General features: G+C 35.9%; 1 protein-coding gene across 1 annotated transcript; it reads left to right on the plus strand.

Moving 5' to 3' along the window:
* The first annotated feature begins 665 nt into the window (after window positions 1-665).
* LOC121684508 (sterile alpha motif domain-containing protein 3-like) lies at window positions 666-10,564 on the plus strand. The gene is made up of 7 exons (XM_042064569.1): window positions 666-757; window positions 2,197-2,288; window positions 8,577-8,661; window positions 8,759-8,886; window positions 9,025-9,237; window positions 9,672-9,926; window positions 10,008-10,564. Exons 4-7 carry the CDS (start codon window positions 8,884-8,886, stop codon window positions 10,287-10,289), a joined length of 753 nt encoding a protein of 250 aa, XP_041920503.1. The 5' UTR covers window positions 666-757; window positions 2,197-2,288; window positions 8,577-8,661; window positions 8,759-8,883; the 3' UTR covers window positions 10,290-10,564.
* The last annotated feature ends 8,270 nt before the right edge of the window (window positions 10,565-18,834 follow it).

Raw genomic sequence — 18,834 nt, forward strand, 5'->3', positions numbered from 1 at the left:
TACTTTACCTATCAACTGGCTAATGCTAGCATGATGTAGCATGCTATGAGCTAATATACTTAGCATCTACGAAAGAACAGCACATATCTTTTTTCACAAAGAATCTGTAACAACTAACAACGATGTCTCTTACAAACAACTACACAATGTATGACTATCAGTATGTATTTAGTCAGACTGTGATAAGATATAGCCTAATGATAATGACAGCAACACTTATTTAGGTTAGATTATGTGTCGAAATCAGGTGTCGTTAAAATAAGTGAGCGATGGCGTGGTAGTGTCTGCAGCCTAGACGGTAAAACATAATGGACAAAGCGTCGTGTCTGCAGCCAGCCAGCTGTCAATCATAGGTGTAAACACGCCCTTTTTAGATTTGTTAATATAACATAAAAAAAAATAATTTCAGCGAGAAAAGAAAAATTGTGTGTATTGAAGCATCTTGAAAACTATTTTTTCGAATAAAAAGTTGTTGATACAAAAATAGTTTTAGGTGAGAAAAGTGACACGGAAAGTTGGCTACTTGGCCATTGAAATACATGGGGATGGGCGGAGTTACACATTGTACTGCAGCCAGCCACCAGGGGGCTCTGGACTAACGCTCGCATCACAGACGGCACACTGTCCAGTTCTATATATACAGTCTATGGTTGAAGGTTCCTGGATGAACCAGAATGTGCCGTGCGCGAGCTGGACATTTGAAATTTTGTCAGTTGGTTTGTCAGAGCCTCCTGAGTTTGCAACAAACTATCTGCAGGTGGGTAATGGTGTCTATTTATAGTTAAATATTTATAAAGATATGACATAATGATACATGGTGAACCCATTCAAGTGTCGATAACAAGTGTTTTCAAAGCGTCGCGGTGTTTAGGCTACGTTTACAGTTTAGGTCTTTGATGGCTAACGTATCATTTTACCGCTAGTGCTAGCAATTCCTGGTCATTGTTTTATTGATTGTTAGTTGCATATTTATTAGCTAGTAATGAAATTCATTTGAATGACATTGAGATAAGATTTCTAGTTTCACTTCTCATTCGGTTTACAAAGTTATATCTCTATTGAGCCCATTATAGCCTACTATTAAAGTTACACTTTGGCTCCACAATGCTAGCCATAAAGTTACAGTTGTATCGCTAGCCATAAGGTTTTTTGTTTCCCTGTCGTGAAACAGCATTTTAAATATTACCAAGATGTTCACGTGTGTAAGAGTTTAAGATTGGGATGAAGTAGTTCTAGGCTATATTGTGAATGTTAAACCTCTAGGTAACTATTTGGAAACATGTTTAGATAGCTCTTAAAGTGAACGTCACCTTGCGTGCTATTAAACCCAATAGGAAACCCACAAATGCTCGCTCGCTTCATATGCTCAGCTAAACGATAACACGGACAGATACAGTTGTATTGCTATCCATACCCAGGCAACAGTCTGTTTGTGTATCCTACAAGATAACTCGAAAAGTAGGCTACTGCACGGATTTAGATTACATTTTGGACAACAGATGATCCTGTCGGTGATCCTTCTGAAATTTAACGTTATCGCCTTGGCAGAGGTCACTCTCCAAGTGCTTTCCTAGTACTGGACATTTTTTGTTTGGCGTGTATTCAGGGCTGACGTTTTTAATTGGACAAGCTTATGGAGTAAGATCAATTGTTTGCTACATGTTTGCAATCTCGCAGCCTATGTTTCTGTTGGCAATTGCCTGTGAATCTAATATTTGTCTAATGCCTAGGCTATAGAGCCTAGGTCATCACCTTGTTATGACTATCAGGTTCATGAAACTGTTCACAAGTGGCCCGGCCAGACCTTGGGCTTTCCCACATAGTATTCAACTGAACTTCTTGTAAAGCTATAGTTTTTTTCGAAATTGGATTATTAGTGCACTTTTAGCTGACCTCCCTGCAGGTGTTGTGAAATGATTAAGTGATACAGTAGCATGTTTAGTATTAGTCATTTAGTTAAGTGATCTAGTTTGTCTTCATTGGCAACCGAGATTAAATTCAAATCCATTACACAAGCATACTAGGTGGATCTGCATTTTTTACATTTTAGCTAAATATTTTTGTTTATGTTTTGTTGTATCACATGTCGCTGGAAAAAGTGTCTGCCAAGTACATATAAACATAAACAAATGAAATAACTTAATAAATAAATAATAAAATAGGCTAATTGTTTCCATTTTCTGTTCCTTTTTACAGAGTGAACAGATCAGTTTCACACTGGACAGTTGAAGTCGTCTGTCACTGGCTTGAATCAAATAACCTTGAACCATATACAGAAGCATTCAGAGGTGGGAGTTAAGCTAAAATGATTGTTGTTTACAAGCTAAAATGATTGTTGTTTACAGTTGCCCTTTGTGTGACAAAGACTCTTTTTCATTGATCAAACAAATTCGCCACATTGGACTCTACCATGTAAATGATGCCACGTTTCCATTTACATGTGGCCTGAATGGATGTGCACAGGTCAACAAATGCTTCAGTTCCTACAGATAAATTGAGTTTAGTTTAGCTTTATTTGCAAGAAAATATTAAGCAAATTCAACTCAATGTAGTTTATCTTTATTTGCAAGAAACTATTAAGCAAATTCAACTAAATCTAAATGGCTGGATGTAGCTAAATTAAATTGAGTGCAAATGGTTACCTAAATAAAATTAAGTAATTCTGGCATGTCACATTTTACTCAAAATATTTGATTGGAGTTTGCTTGGCTTGATTTAACTTACAACTAAATCAAGCCAAGCAAACTCCAATCAAATATTTTGAGTAAAATGTAATATTATTTTCTTGGTACAAATTAAAGTTAGATTTTAAGGTTAAATTTAATTAAAACTCAAAAGGTATGATTATAACTTTGCCTTTATTAATGCACATGCAAATTCCAACAAGGAAAACACAATTCCGCATGAGACAGATGAACACAGAAGCGATATGCATGTATGAACATTGGTTGCTCACTGGTCTTGTGTGCCTAAAATATCAAGATTGATAAAAATATTAAAATATAATAACAATAATCCTGCTCTCAATCAAAACGGCAATGAGGACAATGTATTTATAAATAAGGGAGCAACAGCAGTAGAGAATGAGAGAGAGGTAGAGTGTGATAGAGAGAATGAAAGAAAAAGGGAAATAAATAAATAAAAAGAGCCCAAAAACACAGATACTTTGGCGTGAATTTAAGTGTCATTTGGTTCTTAAGGTAGAAACACTTGGGTGAGAGCTTCTCACCATCCATCTGCATGACCACTTTTTGCACGAATTTGTGCCTGATACAAAGCCAAACACCATACAGCAAGATATTGTGTGTGTGTGTGTAAAAGTGTGCCGAGAGAGAGAGAGGACGAACGATAGAAAGACAGAGAGAGAGAGAGAGAGAAGGGAAGAGAAAGAAGAGGCCCACTTGCCCATCTAATGATTTGGTTCTTAAGATTACGAACCTTGGGTAGGAGCTTATCACCATCCATCTGAATGACAACTTTTTGCATGAATTTGTAATAGTATTGAAGAGTTCAACATTGATTCAATGTGTATATGACCCCTAGCTTCACCAAAGTCCTTTTAGGCAAGTCCCTCCACTCGGCAGCCATAATGCAACGCTTTTTCGCTCATCGGGCATCCTATTTGGCAGAAATGCACGTGCGCAAGGCTTCACGACACCAACCTTACTCCAGCGCCGAGTTCACAACACATGATTGGCACGATGTCTGCACAACACATCATATGATTGGCTCAATGTATTCACATGTCAACGTTTTGCCGAGGAAGGGGTGGGATATGTGTATACAATGGCGTTACAAACTAACCCCATGCATTTCTATGGAGGATTTTTTGAGTGCTGTGTCTCCTCATTAGAAAGTCTCTGGCTTCACTGCACAGCCTTGTGCAACAGACCAGGTTCCTCCAAAATGATGCCTCCATCCACAACGATGCCGATGTCCTCATGTTCCAAGGGGTGGTTTTCTCTTGACACCTCCTTGCCATGGATATCCTGTACAAAATTTAAAAAGCTGCTTTAGGTTGACGCTTGAGAAAAGGTACGAGCTGGGAGCTGGCTTAAAGGTTTTTGGCTTAAAAGTGGGCATAAAAATAAATGGGACCATTGATGAGTTAACACCCTTTATTGCAATTTCATCATGCACTTTATTAGTGTTACTTACCATGTACATGTATGAGAGAATCATCATCTTCACCAAAATAAAGGCACAGGGTCTTGATGGCTGCCTCCCTCCTCAGATGTACAATCTCTGTCTGTTCAGATACAGGGATATTAATTATTTTGTGAAAATACAATCAATACTCTAAATAATAATAACCTCTATTTCTAAAGCACTTTTAATACAGAAGGTTCAGTTCAGAGTGCTTTACAACAGATAACAGGCATTTGGCAAGCATTTCTTTGGTTGAAACACACCCCATAATCACGTCTCAACTAAGCAGCGTCAGACTTAAATTCTGACAGGAATTGAGTATGACGACATCAGGCTAATAAGTGAGTGTACCAGTTGGGGAAGGAACAATGTGAGCAAAGGGAAAATGAGTGAGTGGGTGAATGTATGACGACTCATGTAGTCGTATCAATCCTGAGGAGTCCAGTTATAGTTAGACACAAAATTATAATGCCTCTATCTGTCGCTATGTTGTAATAAGGCACATAAGAGCAGTGTGTGAGTAGGGTGACTAAGTAATGGCAGTAGCAGAAACAGATCCAATGTGATCATTGTATGTAATATGTAAGAGAAGTAAACAATAATAGTAATACAAACTTACACCTTGCAAAATCCTCAAATGTTTGGCCATTTTATGTCCTTTAAACCTTCTTCTGGAACTTATGACCTTCTTCTTCTGGAAAACGGCGGTCACTGGACATCCAAGGTTACGCATCTTTGACCTGTAGCTTGCCTGAATACCGAAGCATCACAGGCATTTCCTGATCCAGTCATCAAGCAAGGACATTTCTCAATACCTGTAACTAAAGAGGATAGAAACACATTTATAATATAAATTAGGGCTGTCAATCGATTAAAAAAAATAAATCTAATTAATTACATACTCTGTGATTAATTAATCTAAATTAATCGGATATATAATTTTTGCTGTGAAAGTATTTTAAATATTTAAATTCAAATGAATCATTGAATAATCAGCATTAGTGACATTAAAGTTCAAAGACTCTTTTATTATGCTTTTTATTGTGCTTCGGGAAGAAGTTTTTTTTCACATACAAGGCATTTCAGGCCACAGATATAACCTAAGGGACACAATGAAAATAAATTAACACTCCCCTCAATGTCAACACTTATTTCTTTGCATTGATGTGCGACTATAGAGTTGATGAACTCCAGTGATATGCTAATTCCTTGCTGCAGACATTGCAGAGGACTTTATTTTCAACACTTTATTTTTTTATCAACACCATCAGGCCATTTTTTAAAAGTAAATGTTCCAATCAATGATCCAGGCAGCACGTTTTCTTCTCTCTCCTTCATTTTACATTCTAATTTTTGCTGACTAGAACGGCTCGGGGTCAAAGGTCATACGGAATCGATTAATCTGCACTAATTTTTTTTAATCAGTTTATTTTTTCTGAAATTAATTAATCGAAATTAATCAGTTATTTTGACAGCCCTAATATAAATATAAAGTATACATTTATGAGATATACTTATTTAATACATACACAAATGGTACTAGTTAATCAAACGATTTTGACAATTTAATTGCCATTTGACATTTGATTATCTTACAGTCTACCAACAATAGCTACACAGCCCTGCTTGATGGTCTGACTGTCCCCTTGGAGGGAACACATTTCGAATTTCAACACCATGGAACAAATAAAATGTTCAACCAAGACCTGCTTAACAGGTGCGTAGCATCAGCCTGTCCAGATCTTGCACTGCTGTTGAGTTTGAGAAATGCCACCACCACCACACATATTCAGCGCTGGCAATGACATTATTGAGAAAATAGTGGTACTCCATTACTGACAGAATAAATCAACACGTTTCTAAACCTAGCGTAAATGTGGCTTTTGCCCAACAATGTCCGAGTTATGACCTGACCTAATCACTCACGATACATGCGTCCAATTTCTTTCCTTTTTACATGTACCTTGGCCTATATTCTGAGTCTCCAAACAAACGTATTTTTGCAAACTCGGCATTGCTAAAGTTAAGTGTCAGTTGACTCCACAGGGGTCGGTGAAAACGTGTTCGGTTAGCTAACTAGCTAACGTTAAGGTGAACCATATTTCAGGCAAGATCTATGTTCCAATTCAGTTAGCAGCTAATGTTAATTGTACAAACTTTAATGGGTCCACTGAGTTTCAACAACCTATTGTCTAACATTAAGGTCTATATTTATTTTGAAGTTATTCAATCAATTACGTCGAGGAGGTAATAAAAGTAAACTTTAAGATGAACTTGTTAGCCAAGTTAACCTTATATTGGAGTAGGTAAAGTTAACGTTAGCTAGCTTGCTAGACGATTTCTTAAATATTCAAGAAAACAGCGCTATCGTGTCAAATAAAGCAATTAAAGACACTCCAAATTTCTAATGGTAAACTGACTGTCAAATGAAGTTTAATAATATACCACTTACCGTTAAAAGTCAAAACCGAAGGTTTCAAGTGCAGATCTCTTCAAGCCAACGGAACCGTTTGCAAAATGGAGGACAATCGTCTTTTGGCAGCCAAATAAACGCATGCGCAGCACCGCCTCTGAAGCAAAACCCCTTTTTTTCTTGCAGATATTACTTAACTGAAATTAGTTTTTTCTAAAACACAAACAAATCTGAAGCAAAAACCTTTTTTTCTTGCAAATATTACTTATCTGAAATGAGTTTTTGCAAAACACAAACAAATTGAGTATATAAATACAGTTTCATTTAGGGAAAAATTACTACATGTCAAAATCATTTTTTTCAGTGTTGATGAATTTGAGATTGTCAATCCCCTTGGAGCAAAGAGAGGAAAGCACAAACTAACTGCTGTGTATTTCAAATTAGGAAATCTTCACCATCGTTATATATCCAAAGTTGAGCACATCTACCTTTCCATCTTGGTAAAACACAAATTTATCCATAAAGATGCAAGTAATTATTATGATGTATTCAGGCCTCTCATAGATGATGTTAAGCTCCTCGAGACAGAGGGAGTTTTGTTAGAATGCTGCGGAGAGTCAAAGCGATTTTACATCCCAGCCTCAACCCATTACAGAGAGGATGCTGAGAAGTGGTGGTCAGCTCTCTGGGAGTGCCTCTGAGAAGTGGACTCTGTTTCGCCTTCTACCTCTTTTGATTGGTCCCTTGATTGTGCCTAACAAGTGCTGGGACTGCTACCTGTTGCTACGTGAGGTTGTGGATATCATAATGGCACCAGCTGTCAGAAGATCATGGATGCCATATTTGGAGGAAAGAACAACAGAGTTCCTAGTGTCATTTAGCAATCTTTTTGAGAATCTGTCCATTCCAAAGATGCACTACATTGTGCATTATCCACAATTAATTACCCTCTATGGGCCACTAGTCTACCTCTCATGCATGCGATTTGAAGCTAAACACCAGTACTTCAAAAAACTGTCATCCGTGGTGTGCAACTTCAAAAACATCACAAAGACGCTGGCAACAAGGCATCAGATGAGACAGTGCTGGGAGCAGGCTAATGAGAAAAGTTTGGGGAAAGAAGTAAGCCACACTGGGAGCTGCAGTGAAATTAGAGGAGGGTGTCTACCAAATAGTGCTTCACAGGCATTGCTGAAAAGGATAGATGTGCCTCTGGAAGACCTTGTGATGCAAACAACAAAATCACTTGTCTGCAATGATGTGCCTTATCGTATTGGAGAGTTGAAAGTGATTGAATTCCTTGAAAGTGAGGACATTCCTATTTTCTTAGAGGTCAAGGCTATATACTGCATAAACAGTCAGTGGTTTGTTGTTGGAACACGGATGGTTCCTTCTTCATTTGAATACCACTTGCATTCCTTCAAATTAGAAGAGAAGGGATGGGTTGCCTTGAAAGTAGGAGAAGAAGTGGATCATCATGGGCTTGACATCCATTGCAACACGGAGGGAGAACGATACGTCACTTTGAGATACTGGGTCTTGTAACGTCTCGCCTTGAACAACTACTACAACAGCTGAATTTGAATAGGTGAATTTGAATATGATGTGAATTCGTTTGTTATGTTTTTGTGCACAACCTGTGCCTCTAGTGTGTGTTTGACGTTTACAGCCCCTGTGTTATCTTCCGAGACCAGACTTTTTCACAGTGTATTTGTGGGGCAGACAGCTAGCGGATCAAGGGGAGACAAAAGTGAAATTGTGCTGAAACAATGCAGAAACTCAGTGCACCTTTAAGGGAACTAATAAATTGATTTTCTTCTGCTTGCCCCTTTACCCCCTCCACCCCCACCCCCTACCCTCCACAGAGAATGACATTGATGGAGAAACCTTGCTTTTACTGACAGATCGCTTCTTCATTGTCCTGTGTTGTTAAATGCATAAAGGCCCATGTATAGACTTGTAAATAAACAGTGTAGGCTAAATGTACTAACTTAATCCTATTTGCGTTTTGCAGGTATCCCTCAAGTAAAATGTATAACGACAGTTGTTCTGCGCTGGTTGCAAAGTACAATTTCCGGGATCACACAGGGAAAGGCTATGTAAGTCTTAGTTGTTAATCCTCGTAATTTGTAGTTTTTGTAAGAGCATCACAATTTTTTATATAGGTAAGCATTGTTTATTTTCTTATTAAAACAGGAATCGTGGCATCAAATGATAAAAAATAAATTTAAAAAAGAACGAAGACCCTTGGTGTTCATTCCTGAGATTCAACAAAAAAAGCCTCAAGCAAAACTCCGCCAGAAACAACATCCACTGCTATAATGGTAATGGACTGAACTGGGAAACCCACCAAAATGTAACATTGTCCAGGATCTCAGGATCCTGTTTCATGTGTCCTTTCTTTCATAAAATATTGTGCTGACATCATTACTATTAGTACTTCACTTTTTTGTCACTGGCAGACTGTAGATGGAACTAGCACTCTTGGAGAGGATGCCATCAGCCTTGGATGCCACCGGGAAAAGATGCAGGCTGAGTGCCATAAAAAACACCCAAATCTGTCTATTCTACAAGACAAAATGGCCCGAACAAGGGTAGAGAGAACAGTATACTTAGAAAACCATTCGACAATGGAGACCCTTGACGAGTACCCTGCACTGCGATTTCCAATAGTAGTGAGTATGATTTCACTGTCACTTTGTTAACTTGCAAACTGTCACGTTTCCCCTGTAGTCTGTGAGCCAGATTTGGCCCATTGGTAGGCTACCACTTTCAGACATAATTTCTAGAAAATGAATGGGACATTTACACACAGATATTACACGACACGGGTGTGCCGTCCTTGAGTTAGAAAACATGCTAAAGTATTACATTGGTGTTAGCTTTTCTTTATTTTTTGTGCTATTGGCCTAATTATGTTCATTATAAGCCTCAGGTGATATTTATTACATAAGGTAAAAAACGTAACAAATATATATCCCCATAAAACTTCCTCAGATGATTATTAACATTAAGGCAACATTTTTTTTTGTATTTTGCAAGTTTTTTAAAATGTGCAAATGAGACATCATAATATATTTATTTGTGTGTTTTTGTGTGTTATTAAAAGCTTCTTGCAGAAACAAATCACCAGCTTGATGTTGACGTTGATCGCAGCATTATGTCAGGAATGGGAATTGTAGCAAGAAAAATTATAGAAGAATGCCAACGACGAGCCACAGGACGGGATCTCTTTAAAATGTATGACGATGCCAAGGATGCATTTGCGGAGGAATCCCACAGAGGTCTTCAGGTGATTCTCGCCACATTGCTCCTGCCACATTTATTCAGGGAGGACCCCAATGCCATTTATCTCATCAACAAGGTATGGTTTAATGTCAGTAGGTCAAAATGCTGTCTTGATACGTCTCAGCAGTTTCCTATAACATTTTTTGTTCTGCCCTAGGACCCAGAGGTTCCAACGCCGGTACTAATCATTACCGGAAACCCCTTCTTGGAGGCTACGTTTGGTGTGCGTCTGGACTACACAGATATCCTCACCCACAAAGTTGATGACATCACCCTCTGGCTTGCAACTTTGATGTCAATTTATTTTGTGTTCAACATCGAATACCACAAAAAGGTCAAAAACACTCTTAGTTTCATTGAGAAGTACCTTATGTCCAATACACCAGAAGGAAACATCTCTCCCACTGTCATTAAAATGGCTAACTATTTGTTTTCTTAAGCATACTGCATTGTCTGAACAGTCATCTCATTCTCTCTCTTGCTCGCTCTCTCTCTCTTTCTGTCTCTCTCACTCTCTCTCTCATTTGTAAAACATAACAATAGATGTGTGTGCGTGTATAAAATGTACATATCCAATTTTATGTTTTATGACAATAATATGTAGCTATAATAGGTCTGTATGGCATCTGGTCTGATAATTGTATGTACATCAGTACTTCATATTGTATAATATATCTATATGATGTCATATTATTTATTATTACAAATGTTATATGTTTTATTTATTACAAATGTAACACTGTATAAATGAATGATTTATCAATATTTATTCATCAATAAAATGTATGAATATATATATTTGTGCACTGTCAGTAGTATCACTTCTAATGGTAATAATAATAATAATAATAGTAATAATAATAAAAAAAACGCAATAATGTTAAGTCAATGGGGAAATTTTGATAGTTTTTAATTAATAGTTTAAAAAGTATAAATGTTACAAAGTTGAAAAATACATAGCCCAAATGTCCTAAGTAAGACCTACGTAACAAAGTTTGAATGAAGTTTCTACGTTTAACGGTTGAAGCTGCATTAAACGCGTTAGAAGAAGAAAAATAAGAACTAGAAAAGCATTTCCTGAAGGAAATACAGTGCATGAAAATGCAAAAAATATGATGTCAAATATCATACAGAGTAAAAACAAACTATATTGGTTGCTAGGTAGATGAGGTTTAATATAGTTGGCATGACTGAACAGTTAAATAGGTGGATAGTTTATATAGGTAAATGATTTACTTGGTAGATAAGGTTTAATATAGTTGGAATGATTGAACGGTTAAATAAGTGGATACTTTAAATGGTTAAATTATTTAGGTAGATAGTTGACGATAACTGACACTTGGAATGGCTCTAATGTTTGCTAGCAGTTATGCTAACTATGTTACCAAAGATAATAATGTTAACCAAGTTACTATGCTAACTAGCATGCTAACAATGTTAAAATGCTAAGTATGCTAACCATATGACTTAGCTCATCATTTTAAGCAGTTTTGCTAAAAATGCTAACTAGCATGCTAACTATGCTAACCATGTGACTTAGCTAACTTAGCTAATCATTTTTAGCAGTTTTGCTAAAATGCTAACTAGCATGCTAACTATGCTAACCATGTGACTTAGCTAACTTAGCTAACTAGCTACAGTGGGTAGGAGTCATAGTTGATGACAAGTAACAGTTACAATGGCTGAACAGTTAAAAAGTTCAGTAGTTTAAAGGGTTAAATTGTTTAACAGTGAAATATTGTAGTGAGGACTTTTATTTTGAAACAGTTTTTGGCAGAGGAAGCAGTTGAACAGGATGTGTAGTCTTAATAGGGCCAGTTTGTATGCTTAAAGCCTGAGACTGGCAGTTGGTCCAGGTGGCCCGAACACCTGCCATAGGATTCTAATTGCTTAACGGCTCTATTGTGATGTCATCAGCCCATGTTAAGTCTATGGGGAAATTTTGACTAGTTTTTAATTAATAGTTTAAAAAGTATAAAAGTTACAAAGCTGAAAAATACATAGCACCCATGTCCTAAGTAAGACCTACGTAACATAGTTTGAATGAAGTTTCTACGTTAAACGGTTGAAGCTGCATTAAACGCGTTAGAAGAAGAAGAATAAGAAGAAGCCTAGGAAGAACAGTACAGTGCATTTTCATGCACTGTAATAAAATGCCTTGGAAGAACAGTACAGTGCATTTTCATGCACTGTAACTAGAAAAGCATTTCCTGAAGGAAATACAGTGCATGAAAATGCAAAAAATATGATGTAAAATATCATACAGAGTAAAAACAAACTATATTGGTTGCTAGGTAGATGAGGTTTAATATAGTTGGCATGACTGAACAGTTAAATAGGTGGATAGTTTATATAGGTAAATGATTTACTTGGTAGATAAGGTTTAATATAGTTGGAATGATTGAACGGTTAAATAAGTGGATAGTTTAAATGGTTAAATTATTTAGGTAGATAGTTGACGATAACTGACACTTGGAATGGCTCTAATGTTTGCTAGCAGTTATGCTAACTATGTTAACAAAGATAATAATGTTAACCAAGTTACTATGCTAACTAGCATGCTAACAATATTAAAATGCTAAGTATGTTAACCATGTTACTTAGTTGACTTAGCTCATCATTTTAAGTAGTTTTGCTTAAAATGCTAACTAGCATGTTAACATGCTAGCATGCTAACTATGCTAACCATGTGACTTAGCTAACTTAGCTAATCATTTTTAGCAGTTTTGCTAAAAATGCTAACTAGCATGCTAACTATGCTAACCATGTGACTTAGCTAACTTAGCTAACCATTTTAAGCAGTTTTGCTTAAAATGCTAACTAGCATGCTAACTATGCTAACCATGCTACTTAGCTAACTTAGCTAACTAGCTACAGTGGGTAGGAGTCATAGTTGATGACAAGTAACAGTTACAATGGCTGAACAGTTAAAAAGTTCAGTAGTTTAAAGGGTTAAATTGTTTAACAGTAAAATATTATAGTGAGGACTTTTATTTTGAAACAGTTTTTGGCAGAGGAAGCAGTTGAACAGGATGTGTAGTCTTAATAGGGCCAGTTTGTATGCTTAAAGCCTGAGACTGGCAGTTGGTCCAGGTGGCCCGAACACCTGCCATAGGATTCTAATTGCTTAACGGCTCTATTGTGATGTCATCAGCCCATGTTAAGTCTATGGGGAAATTTTGACTAGTTTTTAATTAATAGTTTAAAAAGTATAAAAGTTACAAAGCTGAAAAATACATAGCACCCATGTCCTAAGTAAGACCTACGTAACATAGTTTGAATGAAGTTTCTACGTTAAACGGTTGAAGCTGCATTAAGTGCGTTAGAAGAAGAATAATAACTAGAAAAGCATTTCCTGAAGGAAATACAGTGCATGAAAATGCAAAAATATGATGTAAAATATCCTACAGAGTAAAAACAAACTATATTGGTTGCTAGGTAGATGAGGTTTAATATAGTTGGAATGACTGAACAGTTAAATAAGTGGATAGTTTAAATGGTTAAATTATTTAGGTAGATAGTTGACGATAACTGACACTTGGAATGGCTTTAATGTTTGCTAGCAGTTATGCTAACTATGTTAACAAAGATAATAATGTTAACCAAGTATTCTAACTAGCATGCTAACAATGTTAAAATGCTAAGTATGCTAACCATGTGACTTAGCTAACTTAGCTAATCGTTTTTAGCAGTTATGCTAAAAATGCTAACTAGCATGCTAATATGTTAGCATGCTAACTATGCTAACCACATTACTTAGCTAACATAGCTAATCGTTTTTAGTAGTTTTGCTAAAAATGCTAACTAGCATGCTAACATGCTAACTATGCTAACCATGTTACTTAGCTAACTTAGCTAATCATTTTTAGCAGTTTTGCTAAAAATGCTAACTAGCATGCTAAAATGCTAGCATGCTAACTATGTTACTTAGCTAACTTAGCTAACTAGCTACAGTGGGTAGGAGTCATAGTTGATGACAAATAACAGTTACAATGGCTGAACAGTTAAAAAGTTCAGTAGTTTAAAGTGTTAAATTGTTTAACAGTGAAATATTGTAGTGAGGACTTTTATTTTGAAACAGTTTTTGGCAGAGGAAGCAGTTGAACAGGATGTGTAGTCTTAATAGGGCCAGTTTGTATGCTTAAAGCCTGAGACTGGCAGTTGGTCCAGGTGGCCCGAACACCTGCCATAGGATTCTAATTGCTTAACGGCTCTATTGTGATGTCATCAGCCCATGTTAAGTCTATGGGGAAATTTTGACTAGTTTTTAATTAATAGTTTAAAAAGTATAAAAGTTACAAAGCTGAAAAATACATAGCACCCATGTCCTAAGTAAGACCTACGTAACATAGTTTGAATGAAGTTTCTACGTTAAACGGTTGAAGCTGCATTAAACGCGTTAGAAGAAGAAGAATAAGAAGAAGCCTAGGAAGAACAGTACAGTGCATTTTCATGCACTGTAATAAAATGCCTTGGAAGAACAGTACAGTGCATTTTCATGCACTGTAACTAGAAAAGCATTTCCTGAAGGAAATACAGTGCATGAAAATGCAAAAAATATGATGTAAAATATCATACAGAGTAAAAACAAACTATATTGGTTGCTAGGTAGATGAGGTTTAATATAGTTGGCATGACTGAACAGTTAAATAGGTGGATAGTTTATATAGGTAAATGATTTACTTGGTAGATAAGGTTTAATATAGTTGGAATGATTGAACGGTTAAATAAGTGGATAGTTTAAATGGTTAAATTATTTAGGTAGATAGTTGACGATAACTGACACTTGGAATGGCTCTAATGTTTGCTAGCAGTTATGCTAACTATGTTAACAAAGATAATAATGTTAACCAAGTTACTATGCTAACTAGCATGCTAACAATATTAAAATGCTAAGTATGTTAACCATGTTACTTAGTTGACTTAGCTCATCATTTTAAGTAGTTTTGCTTAAAATGCTAACTAGCATGTTAACATGCTAGCATGCTAACTATGCTAACCATGTGACTTAGCTAACTTAGCTAATCATTTTTAGCAGTTTTGCTAAAAATGCTAACTAGCATGCTAACTATGCTAACCATGTGACTTAGCTAACTTAGCTAATCATTTTAAGCAGTTTTGCTTAAAATGCTAACTAGCATGCTAACTATGCTAACCATGCTACTTAGCTAACTTAGCTAACTAGCTACAGTGGGTAGGAGTCATAGTTGATGACAAGTAACAGTTACAATGGCTGAACAGTTAAAAAGTTCAGTAGTTTAAAGGGTTAAATTGTTTAACAGTAAAATATTATAGTGAGGACTTTTATTTTGAAACAGTTTTTGGCAGAGGAAGCAGTTGAACAGGATGTGTAGTCTTAATAGGGCCAGTTTGTATGCTTAAAGCCTGAGACTGGCAGTTGGTCCAGGTGGCCCGAACACCTGCCATAGGATTCTAATTGCTTAACGGCTCTATTGTGATGTCATCAGCCCATGTTAAGTCTATGGGGAAATTTTGACTAGTTTTTAATTAATAGTTTAAAAAGTATAAAAGTTACAAAGTTGAAAAATACATAGCACCCATGTCCTAAGTAAGACCTACGTAACATAGTTTGAATGAAGTTTCTACGTTAAACGGTTGAAGCTGCATTAAACGCGTTAGAAGAAGAAGAATAAGAAGAAGCCTAGGAAGAACAGTACAGTGCATTTTCATGCACTGTAATAAAATGCCTTGGAAGAACAGTACAGTGCATTTTCATGCACTGTAACTAGAAAAGCATTTCCTGAAGGAAATACAGTGCATGAAAATGCAAAAAATATGATGTAAAATATCATACAGAGTAAAAACAAACTATATTGGTTGCTAGGTAGATGAGGTTTAATATAGTTGGCATGACTGAACAGTTAAATAGGTGGATAGTTTATATAGGTAAATGATTTACTTGGTAGATAAGGTTTAATATAGTTGGAATGATTGAACGGTTAAATAAGTGGATAGTTTAAATGGTTAAATTATTTAGGTAGATAGTTGACGATAACTGACACTTGGAATGGCTCTAATGTTTGCTAGCAGTTATGCTAACTATGTTAACAAAGATAATAATGTTAACCAAGTTACTATGCTAACTAGCATGCTAACAATATTAAAATGCTAAGTATGTTAACCATGTTACTTAGTTGACTTAGCTCATCATTTTAAGTAGTTTTGCTTAAAATGCTAACTAGCATGTTAACATGCTAGCATGCTAACTATGCTAACCATGTGACTTAGCTAACTTAGCTAATCATTTTTAGCAGTTTTGCTAAAAATGCTAACTAGCATGCTAACTATGCTAACCATGTGACTTAGCTAACTTAGCTAATCATTTTAAGCAGTTTTGCTTAAAATGCTAACTAGCATGCTAACTATGCTAACCATGCTACTTAGCTAACTTAGCTAACTAGCTACAGTGGGTAGGAGTCATAGTTGATGACAAGTAACAGTTACAATGGCTGAACAGTTAAAAAGTTCAGTAGTTTAAAGGGTTAAATTGTTTAACAGTAAAATATTATAGTGAGGACTTTTATTTTGAAACAGTTTTTGGCAGAGGAAGCAGTTGAACAGGATGTGTAGTCTTAATAGGGCCAGTTTGTATGCTTAAAGCCTGAGACTGGCAGTTGGTCCAGGTGGCCCGAACACCTGCCATAGGATTCTAATTGCTTAACGGCTCTATTGTGATGTCATCAGCCCATGTTAAGTCTATGGGGAAATTTTGACTATTTTTTAATTAATAGTTTAAAAAGTATAAAAGTTACAAAGCTGAAAAATACATAGCACCCATGTCCTAAGTAAGACCTACGTAACATAGTTTGAATGAAGTTTCTACGTTAAACGGTTGAAGCTGCATTAAACGCGTTAGAAGAAGAAGAATAAGAAGAAGCCTAGGAAGAACAGTACAGTGCATTTTCATGCACTGTAATAAAATGCCTTGGAAGAACAGTACAGTGCATTTTCATGCACTGTAACTAGAAAAGCATTTCCTGAAGGAAATACAGTGCATGAAAATGCAAAAAATATGATGTAAAATATCATACAGAGTAAAAACAAACTATATTGGTTGCTAGGTAGATGAGGTTTAATATAGTTGGCATGACTGAACAGTTAAATAGGTGGATAGTTTATATAGGTAAATGATTTACTTGGTAGATAAGGTTTAATATAGTTGGAATGATTGAACGGTTAAATAAGTGGATAGTTTAAATGGTTAAATTATTTAGGTAGATAGTTGACGATAACTGACACTTGGAATGGCTCTAATGTTTGCTAGCAGTTATGCTAACTATGTTAACAAAGATAATAATGTTAACCAAGTTACTATGCTAACTAGCATGCTAACAATATTAAAATGCTAAGTATGTTAACCATGTTACTTAGTTGACTTAGCTCATCATTTTAAGTAGTTTTGCTTAAAATGCTAACTAGCATGTTAACATGCTAGCATGCTAACTATGCTAACCATGTGACTTAGCTAACTTAGCTAATCATTTTTAGCAGTTTTGCTAAAAATGCTAACTAGCATGCTAACTATGCTAACCATGTGACTTAGCTAACTTAGCTAACCATTTTAAGCAGTTTTGCTTAAAATGCTAACTAGCATGCTAACTATGCTAACCATGCTACTTAGCTAACTTAGCTAACTAGCTACAGTGGGTAGGAGTCATAGTTGATGACAAGTAACAGTTACAATGGCTGAACAGTTAAAAAGTTCAGTAGTTTAAAGGGTTAAATTGTTTAACAGTAAAATATTATAGTGAGGACTTTTATTTTGAAACAGTTTTTGGCAGAGGAAGCAGTTGAACAGGATGTGTAGTCTTAATAGGGCCAGTTTGTATGCTTAAAGCCTGAGACTGGCAGTTGGTCCAGGTGGCCCGAACACCTGCCATAGGATTCTAATTGCTTAACGGCTCTATTGTGATGTCATCAGCCCATGTTAAGTCTATGGGGAAATTTTGACTAGTTTTTAATTAATAGTTTAAAAAGTATAAAAGTTACAAAGCTGAAAAATACATAGCACCCATGTCCTAAGTAAGACCTACGTAACATAGTTTGAATGAAGTTTCTACGTTAAACGGTTGAAGCTGCATTAAGTGCGTTAGAAGAAGAATAATAACTAGAAAAGCATTTCCTGAAGGAAATACAGTGCATGAAAATGCAAAAATATGATGTAAAATATCCTACAGAGTAAAAACAAACTATATTGGTTGCTAGGTAGATGAGGTTTAATATAGTTGGAATGACTGAACAGTTAAATAAGTGGATAGTTTAAATGGTTAAATTATTTAGGTAGATAGTTGACGATAACTGACACTTGGAATGGCTTTAATGTTTGCTAGCAGTTATGCTAACTATGTTAACAAAGATAATAATGTTAACCAAGTATTCTAACTAGCATGCTAACAATGTTAAAATGCTAAGTATGCTAACCATGTGACTTAGCTAACTTAGCTAATCGTTTTTAGCAGTTATGCTAAAAATGCTAACTAGCATGCTAATATGTTAGCATGCTAACTATGCTAACCACATTACTTAGCTAACATAGCTAATCGTTTTTAGTAGTTTTGCTAAAAATGCTAACTAGCATGCTAACATGCTAACTATGCTAACCATGTTACTTAGCTAACTTAGCTAATCATTTTTAGCAGTTTTGCTAAAAATGCTAACTAGCATGCTAAAATGCTAGCATGCTAACTATGTTACTTAGCTAACTAGCTACAGTGGGTAGGAGTCATAGTTGATGACAAATAACAGTTACAATGGCTGAACAGTTAAAAAGTTCAGTAGTTTAAAGTGTTAAATTGTTTAACAGTGAAATATTGTAGTGAGGACTTTTATTTTGAAACAGTTTTTGGCAGAGGAAGCAGTTGAACAGGATGTGTAGTCTTAATAGGGCCAGTTTGTATGCTTAAAGCCTGAGACTGGCAGTTGGTCCAGGTGGCCCGAACACCTGCCATAGGATTCTAATTGCT

Source organism: Alosa sapidissima, chromosome 15, assembly GCF_018492685.1.
Source record: "Alosa sapidissima isolate fAloSap1 chromosome 15, fAloSap1.pri, whole genome shotgun sequence".
Lineage (NCBI taxonomy): Eukaryota > Metazoa > Chordata > Actinopteri > Clupeiformes > Clupeidae > Alosa > Alosa sapidissima.

Coding starts and splice junctions, on each gene's coding strand:
- LOC121684508 (XM_042064569.1), top strand. Junction 9,238..9,671: donor CACTGCGATTTCCAATAGTA/GTGAGTATGATT, acceptor TGTTATTAAAAG/CTTCTTGCAGAAACAAATCA. Junction 9,927..10,007: donor CCATTTATCTCATCAACAAG/GTATGGTTTAAT, acceptor GTTCTGCCCTAG/GACCCAGAGGTTCCAACGCC.